General features: G+C 38.3%; 1 protein-coding gene across 2 annotated transcripts in view; it reads left to right on the forward strand.

The window, feature by feature from the left end:
* The window catches only part of ALDH1L2 (aldehyde dehydrogenase 1 family member L2), a 55,561-nt gene that overhangs the window by 20,383 nt on the left and 14,026 nt on the right, over window positions 1-21,152 (forward strand). For both annotated transcript variants that reach the window (XM_055329088.1, XM_055329089.1), the window contains exons 10-15: window positions 1,634-1,781; window positions 8,545-8,664; window positions 9,245-9,372; window positions 11,288-11,438; window positions 13,840-13,910; window positions 13,996-14,101. In XM_055329088.1, coding sequence (XP_055185063.1) covers window positions 1,634-1,781; window positions 8,545-8,664; window positions 9,245-9,372; window positions 11,288-11,438; window positions 13,840-13,910; window positions 13,996-14,101 — 724 coding nt within the window. The remainder of the gene's footprint in view (window positions 1-1,633; window positions 1,782-8,544; window positions 8,665-9,244; window positions 9,373-11,287; window positions 11,439-13,839; window positions 13,911-13,995; window positions 14,102-21,152) is intronic.

Below are 21,152 nucleotides of genomic sequence, written 5' to 3' on the forward strand. Positions count from 1 at the left end.
GGATGAGAATTTTAATCAGGAATTACCTACATAGTCTGATTCAGAAGCATACTTGACATTGATTACATTTACCCCAATATCTTTTTTTTCCTATTCCTCAAAATTACCCAGTAAAATATAGCTAGAATAAGGATTATTAGTATACTTGCAAGAGGAAGAATCATTGCCCTATAGTCAGAATTTCTCTATAAAGGCTTATGGCAAGTTGAAAGAGCTAGAGTCCTAGAAGGCCCTCTTTTATGGAAAAAAAAAGTCTGTGAGGATCCTAATACCGGAGAGTCTTCAGAGATACTTTGCTTTGAGGGCTGGCTACACTGTGGCCATTCACTAATTAAAGAAGTTAAAGAATGCTGCTCCTCATGTCAAAAAAGTGAGTGTTCTTTATGATCATTCTGTTTGTTTTCTTATCACTCATTTATTCCACAACATTTATTGAGTACTCACTATATATGCACTACATATCAGGAACACTTTGAACTCTGGGAATACAGTCATGAACAGGACAAAGTTCTTTAATTCATGGAGCTTTTATTCCACAAAATCCAAACAATCATCTCCAGAGCAAATAGCATCATCAAGTCAAGAGTTTTGGTTCCTCAAATAACAAATTTCTTAGCTATGATCCTTGAGTACCCAGAAACTTCTAATTTACTCAATTAAAGATTTCAGTACTATGCTATTACTTTTTTTACTAGCAAGACGCTCCTGCTAGAATTGCCCATTTTCTGTTTGAGTATCTGAATCACTATAATCACCTGATGCTGTTACCTGGAACTGCCAAAGCACCTCATCTCTTTTGGAGAAGAAATGACCAAACAACTGTGGTGATATTTCTGTCCTGCAGCTAGCACACTGGTGATATTCAAGCAATGGCAAATAACAGCTGTAATTTGTAAAATTAACATCAAAAAATCAAAGGATCAGTAGAGACTTCACAAGTTATCTTGACCCAACATGATTCTACTTAGTAGTGACACTAACCATGTAATGCAAACAACATGTTTTTTTCATTCTTTTTTTTTAAATTTTTATTTATTTATGATAGTCACAGAGAGAGAGAGAGAGAGAGAGAGAGGCAGAGAGAGAAGCAGGCTCCATGCACCGGGAGCCCGACGTGGAATTCGATCCCGGGTCTCCAGGATCGTGCCCTGGGCCAAAGGCAGGCGCTAAACCGCTGCGCCACCCAGGGATCCCTGTTTGTTTCATTCTTATACATGATCCAGAGATAATATTATACAATATGACTTTTGTTTCATACTCTTTACAGTTAGGGACTTTCCTTTATTTCTTGTTCTTATAGTACCTTTGAAAGGAAAGGAACTAATTTTATGTGCCCCCTATTATCTTGCTTACAAGTAGGTAAAAAAAATTTTTTTTTGTTTTGGTTTCTTTTCTTTCTAGTCATATACAAAGTTAAAACAAGAGAATATCCACTGTCCTTTAGGACAACTTTTTAATTTTGTTCTCCTGGTCTTACCAATTTCTTCAGTTATTATCATGGAAGATCTCAGAGGCTCTGTACAAATGGGTCTGTAGCATGTCTTATCTACAAACAATGTGGAAAATGTGTTAATATGGTTCCCCTAAATCCTTTTAAAAGTGTAAGTAATGGTGAGCTGCTGCTTCCATCCAGGCTGGTTGAGGAGATCAGACAGAGGTGTGGTGGGCTTCAGCTGCAGAACGAAGATGTCTATATGGCCACCAAGTTCGAAGACTTCATCCAAAAAGTCGTGAGGAAATTGAGAGGAGAAGATCAAGAAGTGGAACTAGTGGTGGATTATGTAAGCTTCTCCACGCTGCCTGAAATCTACATCATTTTGACACAACAGTGAGGATGCTGCATGATAGGCACTACACATATAAGCTATAAGGGAATGATGTGCCTTCTGTCCATTTGTTTTTTTTTTTTATTTATGGCCTTTTTGAAAAAGCTATTTCTTTTTTTTTTCAACTAGCTGCATTATTTTATTTTTTTTAATTTTTTTAAAATAAATTTATTTTTATTGGTGTTCAATTTGTCAACATACAGAATAACACCCAGTGCTCATCCCATCAAGTGCCCACCTCAGTGCCCGCCACCCAGTCACCCCCACCCCCCGCCCACCTTCCCTTCCACCACCCCTAGTTCGTTTCCCAGAGTTAGGAGTCTTTCATGTTCTGTCTCTGATATTTACACTTATTTTTTCTCCTTTCCCCTTTATTCCCTTTCATTATTTATGGCCTTTTTGAAAAAGCTGTTTAATTGAGATACACCATAAAATTCACTCTTTTGCTTTATTTTTAAAAATGTTTACTTATTATTTATTTATTAGAGAGAGAGAGAAAAAAAAGAGAGACAGTGAGCAGGGGAAGGGCAGGAGGAGCGGGAGAGAGAGAATCCCAAGCAGACTCCCTGTGAGTACGAAGCCTGACATGAAGCTCAATTCCAGGACCCTAAGATCACGACCTGAGTTGAAATCAAAAATAGATGCTTAACCAACTGAGCCACCCAGGCACCCCAAAATTCACTCTTGTAAAATGTATAGTTCAGTGGTTTTATTTTTTTTATTTGTTTTAGAAACTTCTTTTATTTTTAAGATTTGTTTATTTATTTGAGAGAGAGAGAGTGGGTGGGGGAAATATGAGCAGAGGCAGAGGCAGAGGGAGAAGCAGACTCCCTATAGAGCAGGGAGCCCGACATGGGGCTTGATCCGAGGACCCCAGGATCATGGCCTGAGCCAAAGGCAGACACTTAACTGACTGAGCCATCCAGGTGTCCCAGGTCAGTGGTTTTAAGTATATTTACAGAGTTGTGCAACCATCACTGCTGATTATGGAACATTTTTATCACCCAAAAAGGAACCCTGTATCTACTAACAGTAATGCTCTGCTCTCTTCCCCCTACTCCTGGCCCCCAGAAACCACTAATCTCCTTTTTGTCTCTGCAGATTTGTCTATTGGTATAATAATTATATCATTTTTTGTTATTTGTATAGATATTTCATATACATGGAATTACACCATTTGTGGCCTTTTGCATTTGGCTTCTTTCACTGAGCACCATGTGGTCAAGGCTCATCCATGCTGTAATGTGTGTTCAGCTCTTTACTCTTTTTCTGTCCAGATACTATTCCGTGCTATGGATATACCACATTTTGTTTATTCGTTCCTCAGTGAATGGACACTTGGGTTGTTTTCACTCTTTGGCTGTTCTAAATAATGGTGCTATGAAAATTCGTGTGTCAGCTTTTGTGTGAACACAGGTTTTCAGTTCTCTGGGATAGATATCTAGAAAGGCAATTGATGAAGTCATATAGTAACTCTGTTTAACTGTTTGAGGAACTGCTAATCTGTTTGCCAAAGTGGTTATGCCATTTTGCAATCCTACTAGCAGTGTAGAAAGATTCTAATTTCTCCATGTCCTCACCAACATTTTGCTGTTGTCTGTCTTGCCTATTTTATTCTTTTAAAAAAATTTTATTTACTTATTCATGAGAAACACAGTGAGAGAGACACAGGCAGAGGGAGAAGCAGGCTCCCTGCGGGGAGCCCAATGTGGGACTTGATCCCAGGACCCCAGGGACACACCCTGAACCAAAGGCAGACGCCCAACCACCAAACCACCCAGGTGTCCCTGTCTTACCTTTTTTTAGCTATAGGTGTGAAATGGTATCTCACTGTGGCTTTGATTTACATTTCCCTGGTGACTAACAATGAGCATCTTTTCATGTGCTTATTGGCCATTTGTATATCTTTTTTGGGAAAATGTCTATCCAAATCCTTTGCTTGTTTTTAATTGGAATATATGTCTTTTTGATGTTGAGTTGTAAGGGGCTTTTGTGTACTTCGGATACTAGACCTTAATCAGATACATGATTTGTATACATTTTCTCCCATTCTGTGGGCTTTATTTTACCTTCTTTGACAGTGTCCTTTGACACATAAAAGTTTATTATTTGATTCAGTTTAATTTATCTATTCTTTCACACTGTGCTCTTACAGGCATACCTTGCTTTATTGCTTTTTGCTTTACTGTGCTTCATATATAGTGCATTTTTCACAAATTAAAGGTTTGTGGCAATCTTGTGTTGAGTAAGTCAATTGGTACCAACTTTCAAACAGCATTTGCTCATATCATGTCTCTATATCATGTTTTGGTAATTCCCACAATATTTCAAACTTTTTCATTGCTATTATATTTGCTATAGTCTGTGATCAGTGTTAATCTGTGATCAGTGATTATGACCCACTCAAAGCTCAGATGATGGTTACCATTTTTTTAGAATCAAGTATTTATTTTTTAATTGAAGTATAGTTGATAAAGTATTATTAATTAAAATATATACATTGATTTTTTTAGACATAATGATATTGCATACTTAATAAACTAGTGTATAAAATAGTATAGTGTAAACATGGCTTTTTTTTTATGACAGTCACACACACACACAGAGAGAGAGAGAGGCAGAGACACAGGCAGAGGGAGAAGCAGGCTCCATGCACCGGGAGCCTGACGTGGGATTCGATCCCGGGCCTCCAGGATCGCGCCCTGGGCCAAAGGCAGGCGCTAAACTGCCGCGCCACCCAGGGATCCCCTAAACATGGCTTTTATATGCACTGGAAACCAATAAGTTCATTTGGCTTGCTTTATTGCAATATTCTCTTTATTGAGGTAGTCTGGAACTGAGCCTGCAATGTCTCTGAGGTATGCCTGTATATGTCTTCTCTTGACCTTTTTTGCTCCTCTATTTTTCCTTTACTGCATTTTGTTTGTATTAAATATAGTCTAGTATACCATTTTGATCCCTTATTATTTCTTTCACTATATATTTTTAGTTAGTTGCTTAGTGGTTGCCTTGAGGATTACAATGAACACTTTTGTTTGAACATTCCAGTTCAGTTCAGATTCATGTCAACCTAATAACAATAGTGTAGAAAAACTTTGCGGTAATTTAGTTCTGCTCCCTATCCCCTCATTTGTGATATTGTTGTCATATAAATTACATCTTTATACATTGTAAGCCCACCAACATAGTTTTACAATTATTGTTTCATGCAGTTGTCTTTTAAATCATGAGAAGAGTTAAAAACAAATATACATGTATACTGACTTCTGTATTTACTTTTATCTGTGTGCTTTATTTCTTCCTGTAGATTCACGTTCTGTCTAGAGTCTTTTTGTTTCAACCTGAAGGACACCTTTTAGTACTTTTTGAAGGTCAGTGTGCTAGCAAGGAATTCTCTCAGTCTTTGTTCATTTGGGAATGACTGAATTTCTCCTTTGTTTTTGGAGAGTGCTTTTGCTGTATATGGAATTTTTGGCTCACAGTCTTTTTCTCTCTCTCTTTTTTAAAAGATTTTATTTATTTATTCATGAGAGACACAGAGAGAGAGGCAGGCAGACACATAGGCAGAGGGAGAAGCAGGCTTCATGCAGGGAGCCTGATGTGGGACTCGATCCCAGGACGGTGGGATCATGCCCTGAGCTGAAGGCAGATGCTCAATCACTGAACCACCCAAGCATCCCCACAGTCTTTTTCTTTCAGTACTTTGAATGTGTCAATCTATTGACTTCTGGCCTCCATGGTTTCTAAGCATCAGTCATCTGTTAATTTTTTTGAGGATCCATTTTCGTGATGGGTTGCTTCTCTCCTGTCCCTTTCAAGATTCCCTCATTATCTTTGGCTTTTGACCATTTTATTATGATGCTTCTAGAATGGATCTATTTTATCCTACCTAGAGTTTGTTGAGCTTCTTGGTTGTATGGTTTAATGTTCTTCATCAAATTTGGGACATTTTTATTTACTATTTCTTCAAATATTCTTCCTGCTGCTTTCCTCTTCTCCTCTCCTTTTTCCTTCCTGTTTTCAGACTGGATAATATCTATTGACCTATTGTCTAGTTTGCTGGTTCTTTATTCTGTTTGCTTGAATCTACTATTGAGCCCCTATGGTGAATTTGTGAAGTTTCACTTATTGCACTATTTAGCTCCAGAATTTCTCTTTGGTTCTTTTCTTATAATTCTTATCTCTTTATTGATATTCTCTATTTGGTGAGACATTGTTCTCATATGCTCCTTTAATGTTTTAGACATCATTTCTTATAGTTATTGGGACATATTTACAAAAGCAATTATTTAAATATTTTTCTAATAAATCCAGTGCTAAGTCTTTTCCAGAATGGTTTCTATTGACCTTTTTTTTTTGTCCTATATATTGGCCACTCTATTCTTTCGTGTTTCTTAATGTATCTTGCAATCTTTTGTTGAAAACCATCTGTTTCATAATGTGGCAACTCTGGGAATAAGACCTCTCCCTTCACAGGGATTATTGTTGTTGCTGGTTGTTGTTGTTTTTTTTTCTCTTTAGTGAGTTTCTTGGGCTAATCCTGTAAGGCCTGTATTCTTTGTTGTTTGCCACCACTGAAGTCTCTACTTGGTTTGGTCATCAGCTGATGATCAGACATAGATTTCCTTAAATTTCTTGTACTGATAAGTCTCTCAGAGTCTACTGAAGGACTCAGGTAGTTTGTGCAGAGCAAGCTCTGAGTTAGGTTAAGTAAAGAAAGACACTGAGTATAGAGCTTGGCATTGGGGAGCTCTGTGGAGATAAGGCCTCTAGGGAGCTTCTGGGGAGCCATGTGCACCCCCTTGGTGGCTAATAGGCTGCTGGTTGTAAGGATGTTGGTTTTCAAGTTACTGCTGCACTGTTAAGAGACAGATAGGAAAGAGTAGGACAATTAATATACCACAGAACTCACTGTTCTTACAGAGATTCCACTGTTTTTCTTGAATTTTTCTTGAATAAATGGATTCTCAAGCTTTTGGTTAATCTCCAGAGTCCTGAGAAGAATGATTTTTGACGATATTTTCTAACATTCTTGTGGCTTTTATGAAGGAGTGGATTTTTAGTGGTGTCTGGTCTATTATGCCAGAAATGCTTCTCATCCATTTGTTTTTAATAAAATTTAGGTAAATTTGGGAAGCAGTTTAGCATCATCTGGTTAAGAACATGAATTTGGGTGTCAGACCCACCTAAAGTTGAACCCACATAGCATTACTTACCAGCCATGCAACCTATGGCAAGTTACTTAACTTCTCTAAGCCTTGGCTTCCTCATGTTTTTTTTTAAATAAATTTATTTTTTATTGGTGTTCAATTTACCAACATACAGAATAACACCCAGTGCTCATCCCGTCAAGTGCCCCCCTCAGTGGCTTCCTCAAATGTTAAATGAGACAATAATGATATATACCTCATAGGATGGTTGGAAGAATCAAATTAGATGGTACATGAAAGACACTTAGCATATTTTCAGAATGATGAGTTTACGGGGACTAGATACGTCAAGTCAGATGAGATTCCTTCATTAAGTCCTACATAAATAGAATGGAAATATTTCTTTTTTAATGATTTTATTTGTTTATTCATAAGAGACACACGGAGAGGCAGAGACACAGACAGAGGGAGAAGCAAGCTCCCTGCATGGAGCCCAACGGAGGACTCGAACCTAGGACCCTGGGATCATGCCCTGAGCCAAAGGCAGACGCTCAACCACTGAGCCACCCAGGTGTCCCAGAATGGAAATACTTCATAGAAATATTTCTTATCTGTAGGATAAGACTGATGTCCTCTTGATATTTTTCTATTCCTTTTTTAAACATGATCAATTTCTCTATATGAAATTATTTTTAAATCATTACATTGACTCTGTATATCTTGCATTGATATGAAATTTTATTCTAATAATGCTTTTTCAATATGTTTTCTCAGTTATTCCATGTAATAACCGTATGAGGCAGGTAACATTATTCTCTTTTTATTATTTTTTTAAGACTTTATTTATTTGAGAGAGAAAGCAGATGGAGGAAGGGGTAGAGGGAGATGGAGAGAGTCTCAAGCAGATACCCTGTTGAGCAGGGTGCCCAACTGGGCCTGATCCTACAACCCTGATATCATGACCTGAGCTGAAAACAAGAGTCAGTCGCTTAACCTACTGAGCCACCCAGGCACCCCTCCACTTTTTATTGTTGAAAAAACTGAAGTTCATAGTAGTTAATGGACTAATCTAAATTCACTCACTAGGTAACAGTAGAGAATACAATTTAGGCAACACATTTGAAAGAGAAAGAGAAAGTGAAAATGAGGAGGAACTTAAGGAAGGAAAACTTAAAATGGCACCAGTGTAAAAGGCAACCTAATCCACAAAGGCAATTTCAAGGTTTCAAATGAATGCAATGGCTGTGCTCCATAGATGTTGCCACTAGATGGTGCCATTTCCATTATCTGGAGGTCTTTTGAGTTCTCTTTTATTTCTGTAGAAAATCTGAAGTATTAATAAGGCCCAGCCTTAGAGTACTTTGGTTATCAGAGATGCTGGCCTCCTGGCTCAGTGGCCAATCTGAGCATCATGAGGCCCAAATCTTACGTAAGCTTATATCTTCTAGAGACTAGGAACTAGAATCCTATCGACATAACTTCTCCTGTCAACCTCTTTATTGCTAATTGTTATCAAATGGGTAAGCAGAGAAATCCACTGAATCTGTTAATATAATTCTCTATTTTAGGTTTCAAAGGAGGTCAATGAAATGACCGTGAAAATGCCATATCAATGTTTCATAAATGGTCAGTTCACAGATGCTAATGATGGAAAGACCTATGATACTATCAACCCAACAGATGGATCTGTGAGTAATTACTTAGTGTGCACAGCGACCACTGGTCATGAATTTTTAATTTATACAGTTGTAAAACCGACAGTCTTAATAAATTACTTTATTCTATCACTTTGCCTCTGAGCACTTATTATAAATGCACTCCATGTATTTCTTCCAACTATTCAATTCTAGTACTGGCTTCTAACTGTAATAAACTATTTTATTGAGTGAATATTTATGATGAATTTAGATGTATAACTATACCTATACATATCAGAGGCATATCTCCAATAAAACTATATGCAGAAAATAATTTTTAGACTTTGCAATCTCATGGCAAGAAATTCAGCTTCTGTAAGGTGTTAGAAGAGATAGATATATTCTTCCTAAACATAGTATGACATGAGAAGTCCAAACTTTCAGTCTAATGATTCCATGTTAAAATTTTTCTTTGCTATATTACTGAATGTATTGATTTTCCATCATAAATTCGTTGGGTTTTATAAGTAATACTCTATTTTTCCTATTAATATAATATTAATTTCAAGAGGCATATTTGTATATCTGTATTTAAACAACTCATACCCTATTTTTTCTTCTCTTGAAACAGACAATATGCAAAGTATCCTATGCTTCTTTGGTGGATGTTGATAAAGCAGTAGCAGCAGCAAAAGATGCCTTTGAAAAAGGTGAATGGGGAAGAATGAATGCAAGAGAAAGAGGAAGATTGATGTACAGGTGTGGTTTTTAAAAACACAGAACTACTACCTTGGGATGTTGGCTAACATTGCCAAGATTTTAAACATTTCCCAAAAATATTCTAGTATCCACCTATCATATGTATTCTGTTATTAACATCATATAAAGTTCCATATATATGAGTTCCTGATTTTTGTAATATTCTTTGTAACAGCAGGAAAAAAAGTTCAATTAAGAACCATTTACAAAGACGTGGGCAAGGATAAGGGATAATGAGGTACCCAGTTAGGGGCAGCAGCAGGAGGAAGCTGTTACTACTCCAAGGTCTGGGACAGAGGAAGAGACTACTGGAATCTGGCAAGATCTGTAGCCGTAGAAGACCTCACTCCAGGGTTTTTGGTGAAGGGATGCAGCAGCTGCTGAATCACAGCCCATCTGTGAAGATGCTGGAGAATGGAATCCCCAATCACTTTCTCTCTCATTAGTCAAGCACAGTGACAGAGCAGGAGAGCCAGGTGATCTGGCCTATAAAGGTCATCCTCCCAGGTCACAGAGCAGTGTGGAGGATGGATTTACAACAGCAAATGGGGAATATTCTTAGTTGTTTTCAAAGACAAAGTCAACCGAAGTCATATGATCATATGGTTTCTCGTGCAGAATATAAGATATAGCACAGAGAACCATAAGGGAAGGAGGGAAAACTGAATGGGGGAAAAAAGTCAGAGAGGGAGACAAACCAGGAGAGACTCTTAACTCTGGGAAACAAACTAAGGGTTGCTGGAGAGAAGGGGGGTAGAGGGACAGGATTACTGGGTGACGGGAATTAAGGAGGGCATGTGATGGATGGGCAACTGATGAATTATTGAAAACTACATCCGAAACTAATGATGTACTATATCTTGGCTAATTGAATTTAACTTAAAAATTTTTTTTAAAAAGACAAATTTTAAATCTACTTGACTTGTAGGGAGTCAGAGTGAGGAAGAAAAATAGTAAGGCCTGGAAAGAGTATTATAAATCAGTAACTGCATATGCCAAGACTAATTAAATTCAATCATAAATTCACTTTTCTGCTTACCCAGAGCCAAACGCTGGCCTGGCCAAAATATTGCTTAGAGCAGGATCTGGAAGAAACATTGAGGAAGAGGGATTTTGAGCCCAGCTTTAGATTGGAACCTACTCACAGAACCACTAAAGGATGGAAAGAAAACCAGTGGTTGAGGGGAACACAAAAGATGAATTTTGACTATTTCAGAGCCATTAGACCATCCTCAACTCATCTTGCCACAGAATCTAGACACCTAACAGAAATTCATTGTGATATCTGTAATTCACCCCATGTTTTTCTATCTTGTCCTCTTCAGTTAGTCCTGGAAACATTTCTGTACCAACCAGAAATCCTCATATTCTGGATTCTCATGGATTGCACTCTCTAACATTTCCCTGTATATTCATAAATTGGCCACATTGCTGCTGTTTTCTGTCATTGATCCCCTCAGTTGTTTGTTTGGTTTTTTTTTTTAGATTTTATTTATTTATTCATGAGAGACACAGAGAGAAGCAGAGACACAGGCAGAGGGAGAAGCAGGCTCCATGCAGGGAGCCTGATGCAGGACTCAATCTCAGGACCCCAGGGTCACACCCTGAGCCGAAGACAGACACTCAACCTAGCCACCTAGGTGCCCCAATATTCCTAGATTACTGTGGCTCAATCACTCTTCTACTTCTGATATATTTATGAGGCAAATGGTACAGGCTACCCACACTTCTTTTTGTAATTCTTGGAACAAATTATTTGTGAAATGATTTAACATCTTCCACATTCTTTATGAGGGGAGAGCCCTCATCCATGTGTATTCACCTCTGAAATCTCTCAGCCCTTAGGATGGTGCCTTATACATAATAGGAGCTCAATCAATATTTGCTGAATGAATTTCTTTCACTGATCGTACAGACTTGCAGACCTCCTGGAAGAGAACCAGGAAGAACTGGCAACCATTGAAGCCCTTGATTCGGGCGCTGTCTATACCCTGGCTCTGAAGACTCACATCGGAATGTCTGTGCAAACATTCAGATATTTTGCTGGCTGGTGTGACAAAATTCAGGTAAGGTACAAATGTTATTTGTCTCCGTGGAGATCATCCCAGAAGGAAAAGGGCCGAACATTTAGTAGTTCGGAAAGGCACTGTTTTAGAGTTATCTATTAGGTTTTCTTATCTCATCTTTCTAACAATCATCCATGGTAGATAGATAGCTGTTGTCCCTTATTGCAGGTAAGGAAACAGACTCTGGAGGACAGTGAATGACTTGTAAATGGTCACATCGTTATTAAGTAAACTATAGAGCCTAGGATTTGAACTCAAGATTTTCTGAAGTCTAATGATATTTTTTATATTTTACTATAATGTCTCTAAAGGCATCTAATCGTCTTCTGGACATATAGAGTATCATGAAGAGATTGAAAACTCAAATGCCTACAGACACCAGACAGCTAACATACATGATCTAAGTAGGCTGGGTATAAGAAAAATAACTTTTCTAAGACACGGATACAATAAATATTTCATTTCTCTTTTTCTATAAGAAAGTAAATAGCACAAGTGTGATGGTGATAAGTGGCAATTACACTTGACCTCAGCATTGGGTATATGCAAGAGGTAAAGTTAAGGCTTATAATAAAGACAAGCATGCATGCGGCTCATAGACTCATGATAATCACTGTGATACCAGCCATCACAGCCATGCTCCCAACAGCAGGAAGGAGGAAGTGGGAGAGAAAGACAAAAGGGCTTTAAACATCAATCCCACCCTCCCTTGTACTTATATCTCCCATTGGCCTTCTCTGTCTGCTAAGAAGACTGGGAAACAATATTTTATTTGAGCGAGTTACTGTCACCACTATTGATATAGTCAGACCTGGGTTCAAGTGTTAGCTTTGTCAGTTACCAGCTAATGTTAAAGTTATTTTATGTCTCTAAACCTTACTTTTCTCCTCTGTAACATGGTTACAATAATACAAACCCTGCAAGTTATGGAGTGAGGCTTGGCAACAAGTCTGCAACAGATGAGGGCTTGCACATCAATATAAGCTTCATTATTATTCAGTCACAAAGTCATAAAGATGTAAGTATTTAGTAATGGTGGTTCAGGTCCATCCTTTATCTTCAATTATGAGATCTAAAGAGCTCCAAAACCTGAAAATTAGTTGGTTTGGGTGGTTCAAACTTATTTATTGCCAAAAACTGGCCTGAACTACTATGAGCCTATTTATAGTTTGTATTTATATCACTTAGAGGGAATATTCATATGTTTCATTAAATAAATATTCCCATAATCATGTCTTTGATTATGAGGAACTGCTCCAGAACCTACTGGGGTCATAGATAATATAAGGTATATATATATTACATTATGTTTCTATAGTCTAAATAATTCTGAATCCTAAAACACACTTGGCCCCAAGGATTTCAGGTAAGAGACAGACACTTGTAATTAGTAACAGCAATACTATTGTATGTGGGGAAACAAATGAATAACTTCAATTAAAGACTACTAATGTGAATTAGTTGGGATTAAGTTTGGCTGCATGTAACAGAAATTCAAGTAGGAACTTTGTTTTACCTCATTTTCAAGGAGCACGAAGGCAAGTAGTCAGGGCTAGTATATGACATGCAGTTCTCCTCCCTCTCTACCAGGCCATCCTTAGTACCATGTGATCTCTGCCCTTGAGGCTGTGTCATGGCCTCATGATAACCACTGCAGTTATTAGCCATTTCAGGGATGTTCTGAGCAGGAAGAAGGCTGAAGAGACCATGGGGGTTTATGGTAAAAGAGCATGTGTCAGAGCTGAGTCAGCCTCCTGCAGAGAGCACTCCCCTATTAACGCCTTGTGTTTACGTCTTCCATTGACCATCCCTATCTGCTCTGGAAACTGGAAAACAGAATTTTATCTAGGTACATGGCTGTCACTATGATAGGGTTTTTGTTACTAAGAGCAGAGGGAAGAATGGGAAGTGGGCAGGCAATTAACATTCTCTGCCATGCCAAGAAATTAGGAATGGAGGTAACTAAGTTACAATTATGTTTAGTATATGGTGGCACCTGGGTGGCTCAGTTAATGGGGCATTTGCCTTTGGCTCAGGTCATGATCTCAAGGTCCTGGGTTCAAGTCCTGCCACAGAATCCCTACTCAGTGGGGAGTCTGCCTCTCCCTCTCCCTGTGCCTCTCCCCTCCCACTCGTGCTCTCTCTCAAATAAATAAATAAAATATATTTTTTAAATTGCTGTGTTTAGTATATAGAGATACATTCATAGATAGATAGACATATTATTCTTCTGTGTCTTACTCTCTCCATAAAGAGATAACAATTCCTTTTTTCTTATAAATTGAACACTGACTTTTCATACCAGTTAAGAAAAATTAAGAGAGGCAGACAGAAAATAGATTCCTTGAGATTAGATTTATTCATTTAAATTAGTAAATTATCAACCTTTTTTACTTTTTAGGGCTCTACCATTCCAATCAACCAAGCCCGTCCAAATCGCAATCTGACCTTCACCAAGAAGGAGCCACTTGGGTAAGACAAGGAGAGCACCTTGGGTGACTTGTGTGAGTTGTGTTGTTTGGGGACAACTAAGGATGTTGTCTTTCTACCCCTGCAGTGTCTGTGCCATTATCATCCCCTGGAATTACCCGCTGATGATGCTGGCATGGAAGAGCGCTGCGTGTTTGGCAGCAGGCAATACCTTAGTGCTCAAGCCAGCACAGGTGAGATGCAAAAGGCCAGGGGCAGAATCATCTCCTTCCCTATTCACTGGAAAACAGAAACATATACTTATAAACATTATGTCTTTAAACACAAATGAGCTTGTATATTATGACATCTTTAAAGATATCACAGGCATATTTTCACATTATATCTTCATTTTTGATAGCAGCCTAATGCACCCTGTGGATATCCCACAAATTAAAATTTCCATGACAAGGGAAGCAAGCATAGGGTACTCTGGTGAAATCCACTGACTTTCTACAAGCCAATTCAATTCTTGCAAAATGCCAAATACCCAATAATTAGGGAATTATTTGAGTAACGATGAGACATCAGAAGAAGAAATATTATATAGGCATTCATATTTTAATTATTAAAAATATTGCAAAGATAGGGAGGATGAGGGAAAAGGATGCAAAAGAATGTATATAATTGTGGCAACTGTGTACGAATATGTACACTTAGACAAGGAAATAGTTAATAAAAAATAATATTTCAAAGGATAGAGTTCTCAAAAAAATCTTTTAATGCTACAGTAGCTTTTTGGGAAAAAGCATATGGTGGCCAACTTAATACCTGGCTGAGCATTGACTGTGTACAATGAACAGTAGTAGACATTCTGAGGTACACGAGTCACGGAGAAAACTTGGTCTCTATTCTAGAAAAGTTTACATTACCCATCACCTCTCCTAATTTGGCATTGCCTCTTGGTCATATTGACCACAGGCATCTTGCTTTACTTGTTAGAAACACTTTCATTTTTAAAAATAACTATGTTAAAAAATTTGAAAACAGAAATGTTCACAGAGAGGTAGATAGTGAAAAATCTTTCTCTTATTCTTAATCCCCCAGCCAGGCAATTTACCTCCCCAGAGGGCAACCAATGTTATTAATCATTATTTATTAATTTCTTAGGTATTCCAGAGATACTCTCTGCATATACAAATATGTATATATTTATTTATAAATAAATTATATTTATATAATTATATATTATATATGTATATAGTTTTTAAGTTCATTAAAAAATCACAAAGAGGGGATAAGGGGACATGGGAAATTGCTAATCAACAGGTATAAAGTTTCAATTATGTGACATGAATAAGTTCTAGACATCTGCTGAATATCATTTTGCCTACAGTTAACAATAGTATGTCATATAGTTAAAATCTGTTAAGAAGGTAAATTGTTATGTTAAGACAATACAATACAATAGTTGCATTCTATATATACTTAGCAAAAGAAAAAATCTTCCTTTTTATTAAACAATTTCCATTGTATAAATAAACAATATCCATAATATTCCCTTGTATAGCTAAACCATATTTTAACAATATCTAATTAATGGATATTTAGATTTTTCTGTCCTTTTGCTATTATAAATAATGTTATAGTTAATACTCTAGTAAATATGGCATCATGCACATGTGCAAGTATATTTAAAGGATAAGTTTCTAATAGCAGAGTCACTTAGTTAAAAGATACATATAATGGGGGGCACCTGGGTAGCTCAGTTGGTTGGGCATCTGATTCTTGATTTTGGCTCAGGTTATGATCTTGTGGTCTTGAGAATGAGACAAGCCATGGCTCCACACTGAAAATGGAGTCTGCTTGAGGTTCTCTCATTCCCTCTCTCCCATCTCCCCCACATGCTCATGCTCTCTCTTTCTCTCACTAAAAGTAAAAAAGGGGGGTGCGCCTGGGTAGTGCAGTCAGTTGGGCATCTAACTCTTGGTTTCAGCTCAGGTCATGATCTGAAGGGTCGTGAGGCCCCATGTTGGGCTCTGCCTTCCTTGAGAGTCTGCTTGTCCTTCTCCCCGTCCCTCCTCCTCCATCTGCTGTCTCTTGTTCTCAAATAAATAAATAGATCTTTAATAAGTAAATAAGTAAAAGGGAAAAAAAGATACACGTATTCGTGTTATAGATTTAGGCAAATCCTCCCATGGAAATGGCACTGATTCACTAGCATTCTATAGGAGTGCTGTTTCCCCATTAAACAGCAGGAAGTCAGTGAAGAGGAGAGGCAGATAACCTAGCCTTCGGGTGCTCAATCCTGGCTGCATATTAGAATCACCTGGAGTTCTCACTGAAAAATACTGGTATCTCTTGGCAGAGACGCTGATGCAATTGGTCTAGGTCAGAGCCCAGGCACTGGTATTGCTTTAAAGCTTCACATTATTTTCTAAGATACAGCCAGGGTTAAGAATCAGAGTGGTATCCAAGGAGAGTGCTAAGCATTAAAGAACTCCAATGATTATACAGAACGTTCAAAAATTAGGAATATTTATTGAGGGCACGCTAGCTGCCAGGCATCTATCAGTGATGAAGACATACACAGTTTTTTTTAAAGATTTAATTTATTTAATCATAGAGACACACAGAGAGAGAAAGAGGCTGAGACACAGGCAGAGGGAGAAGCAGGCTCCATGCAGGGAGCCCAACGTGGGACTCGATCTCGGGTCTTCAGGATCACACCCCAGGCTGCAGGTGGCACTAAACCGCTGTGCCACGGGGGCTGCCCCATACACAGTTTCTTTCCCCGTGGAAATGACAGTCCAACCCCCTCTGCAATTTAAAACTGACACTTTAATGGTTGATCATAGGGATACCTGGGTGGCTCAGTGGTTGAGTGTCTGCCTTCAGCTTGGCTCAGGACATCATCCCAGGGTCCTGGGATCAAGTCCCACATCGGGCTCCCTGCAGGCAGCCTGCTTCTCCCTCTGCCTATGTTTCTTCCTCTCTCTGTGTCTCTCATGAATAAATAAATAAATCCTTTTAAAAACTGATTGAACTTAATTTTAATCCTGAAAATGAAAGACCCAAAGTTGTTATTGTTCTGCTGTAGATATCTTTTTATTTTATTGCATAATCTTATGTGATGATGGTTTGAAACCATCTCCAGTATGAATGTCCTGTGTGAATGAATGTCAGGAAGACTGAATCAGGGGGCTTTTTCTCTTGGTCTGGACTGGTCCAGGTCTGGCAGGTTCTGACCACTTCATCAAACCCAATAATAGCATTAGCAATGACCTACTCTTGCCCAGAACACTCCTAGATGCTTTCCCATATATCATTTAAAGCAAAAGTCCTGCTGGCAGAACTGAGTAGCCAAATGAAAGAAAACCAATAGAAATGAAAAGGGATGAGATAGGGACGCCTGAGTGGCTCAGCGGTTGAGTGTCTGCCTTGGGCTCAGAGCATGATCCTGGAGTCCTGGGATTGAGTCCCATATCGGGCTCCCTGCATGGAGCCTGCTTCTCCCTCTGCCTGTGTCTCTGCTTCTCTCTCTGTGTCTCTCGTGAATAAATAAATAAAATCTTAAAAAAAAAAAAAAAGAAAAGAGGGATCCCTGGGTGGCTCAGCAGTTTGGCGCCTGCCTTTGGCCCAGGGCGCGATCCTGGAGTCCGGGGATCGGTCCCATGTCAGGCTCCCGGCATGGAGCCTGCTTCTCCCTCTGCCTGTGTCTCTGCCTCTCTCTCTCTCTCTCTCTATCATGAATAAATAAATAAAATCTTAAAAAAAAGAGAGAAAAGGGATTAGATAAGGATAAAAAATTTGTTTTATTGTGTTTGTTAATGATATAAAAATCTTTTTTGTTCTGAAAAGAGCTATCATTAATTCAGGGTAGTTAGTTTTTAAAAATGTTTTAAGATTTTATTTATTTATTCATAAGAGACACAGAGAGAGGCAGAAATACAGGCAGAGGGAGAAACAGGGTCCCTGCGGGGAGCCCAATGTGGGACTTCATCCCGGACCCCAGGATCACCACCTGAGCCAAAGGCAGATGCTCAACCACTGAGCTGCCCAGGTGTCCCTTTAAATGTTTTTCTAATCATGATTTCATATTAAGGCATAATAACCTACACTTTGCTCTAGGATCATTTTTAGCAGTAGTAGATGTAAATCTACTATGTCAAATGCCTTCTTGATAATTGCAAATGTTTGAGGCCAATTTCTCATGAAGTCTAACTAGATTGCCACTTTGTAAACCTCACAATGTTACTGCAGTGGACCTGTTACTAGAAGGAGGGAAAGTGTTAGCCATGCCTCTTGCCTTTTTCTTCTTGTTTTCTTGTTGCCTTTGTAGTATTATTTATTATGCAGTTTCTTTTTTTAAATTTATTATGCAGTTTCTATACAGATTCTTTTTCATCTTTTTCAACCATTTGTCCACTTTATGAAGTTTGGGTTAAAATAACAATATAGTCTGCAAATCATTGTAACCAGTCCTATAAACTTCAACACGTGGCAATATTCTGAAAGCAAATGAGCAAGTGAAGAAACACCATCATTCCCTTGGCCTTGTGAGCTCCTGTTCTTTTCTAGCACATACTTTTATGACCCATGACCATCTGACCTTCATTTAGAGTGACAGTATCATTATCCAGCCACATAATGTTATGTTTAGCTGATTGCCTATCTTTGTAAGTTAGAATATGTACATACAGAAGTTCTACTATTCTCTTTTCACACCTCCACGGATCTTCTTGCACATTCCATTTATTGAGACCACACCAAAAAAAAGTGCTAATTTAAGATTTAATCAGCATTGGATTTTAACAGTATGAAAATATGACTTTCATTTTGCTTCTGAGTTATGCATTGCTATAAGAGATGTTAAAAATAAGATCATATTATGCCATCTTTGTGTAAGAAGGGAGGGAAAATAAGAAGACATATATCTGTTCATTTGAGCAAAAGAAACATAGGAAGATTAATGGTTATCTACAGGACCATGGGGAGACAGGGTAGAAGGGATGGGGGAAAGAGGGTAGAGAACAACACTTCTCTAACGTACCTTTTGTGAATTCCTCACTTTTGGAAGTGTGTTTCCCAAACTCAAAAATGACAACAAACAAAATATAATCAACCCAGATGGGGCAAAAACCCTAAAATTGAATACAAATAAAAACAAATAAATTAAGCTATTTTTTAAATGAATAACATGATCCCATTGAAGGAAGGGATGAAACATTAACCCAAGTAACTTTTGACAGGCATTTGGACTAATCCCCTCAAACTTAAAGGGCAAAGCACAGCAAATAAATATCAGATTCTAGTTAGTACACTTCCTCTTTGTAAGGACATGGCTTAATAATTCTTAAATTGTTTTCTATACATTTTAGAGTTGGGCAAATTAGTGAATGCTCTGTGGATATTGGAAGCCATGTTTCTCACTGTTGGAGAAGAGAGTTACAAACATAATAAGGGAAAAAGATTACTGAATGAAGCCCGAGATATTGGTTAGAGGTATTCACAAACTCATGGGTTTTATATTTTTTCTTTTTTTAAAAATATTTTTATTATTTATTATTATTATTTTTATTTATTTTTATTCATGAGAGACAGAGAGAGAGAGAGGCAGAGACACAGGCAGAGGGAGGAGCAGGCTCCATGCAGGAGCCCGACGCGGGACTCGATCCCAGATCTCCAGGATCATGCCCCAGGCCGCAGGCAGTGCTAAACCACTGCACCACCGGGCTGCCCTAAACTCATGAGTTTTAATATACTTAGATAGCTACGTAAGGAAATGGATATAGGTGTTTGTGGGGATAGATGATAGGTAAGAAGATAGACAGATAGGTAGACATATAAGTAGATACACGTGTATATGAGTGCACATACAGCTTTTCCCCAGCCCTGTCTCCTGAGAGGAAAAGCAACATTTCAATAGTGTCCAGATCTTTGTTTCCAAAATTCTGAATTTTTTTACTCACAACTCTTTGACACCTAATGTGGGGGGGGGGGTTTCCCCCTAGACCAACCTATTCTCTAACTCTCTGGACACCAAGTAGATGTCCTACCATTTAAATCATTTGTGACACTAACTACCTGGAGCTTTAGCACAGACCCCACAGGTGAAGGGCTTAGCCAGTCTCACAAGACTGCCTCCACTTCAGATGCCAATTGTGAGTCTTGGGCCTCCTGTACTTCTGACCAAATAGCTTTACATCAGAGGTTCCCATGACCCTCTTCTCAGGTGCAATTGGCTAGAATGGCTCACAAAACTCAGGAAAACACTTTATTTACTAATATCCTATTATAAAGGATATTATAAAGGATACAAAACAACAATCAGATGGAAAGGTACATAGGATGAAGTATGGAAGGATCATGAGCACAGGAGTCCTGTCCCTGTAGAGCTCAGGGTTACCACTCTCACATCACATGAATGTGTTCGCCAACCCAGAAGCTCTCTGAACCCCGTTGTCTAGGTGTATTTAAGGAAGTTTAATTATACAGGCAAGATTGATTAAATCATTGCTCTCGTGATTAAATCATTGCTCTCAGTGATTGAACTCAACCTCCAGCCTCTCCCAACTCTCCAGGGTCAGGCTGAAAGTTCCAAACCTCTTATCACGGCTTGGTCTTTCTGGTGACCAGACTCCATCCTGAAACCACCTCGGGACCCCAGCTACCAGTCATGTCATAAGTATACAAAAGACACTTTTCACACCAGGCATTGCAAGGGTTTTAGAAACTGTGTTGTAGGAACCAGAGACAAAGACCAAATATATATTTCCCATTATAACCATAATTCTTAAATATCATTCTTCACCAAAAGAAATCTGGGTTCCTTGAAAAAAGGACTGGAACAGGAAAAATACAAGACGAGCCCAGAATATCTCATGTAAATGCTCAAAGAATGATAGGGACATGTTAGAAAGACACAACAGCTATCCTAAAGGGGCTTCCATCAGCCAAATCTGGAACAATTTGAACATCAGAAGAAATAATAGTAAAATATTATAGCCTATTGAATAAAGTAAGAATCCATGAATTCACATGGATTGATTAATTAACTGAAGAGAAGGGAAAGCTCTTAGACTGGAATGCCAACTAATACATGTAGGAGAAATGATAAAAAATCAGCATCGCAGCCATCCTCATAATACTTGATTCAGGAAGAAGTCATCCATGTATTCTGAAACTAATGGATGGAATTTGGAGGAGTAACTGGATATTTCTTTTTTCATTTTTTAAATTTAGTCAGGAGAGACGCACAGAGAGAGGCAGAGATACAGGCAGAGGGAAAAGCAGACTCCCTGC

Source organism: Nyctereutes procyonoides, unplaced genomic scaffold (genome assembly GCF_905146905.1).
Source record: "Nyctereutes procyonoides isolate TBG_1078 unplaced genomic scaffold, NYPRO_anot_genome, whole genome shotgun sequence".
Taxonomy (NCBI): domain Eukaryota; kingdom Metazoa; phylum Chordata; class Mammalia; order Carnivora; family Canidae; genus Nyctereutes; species Nyctereutes procyonoides.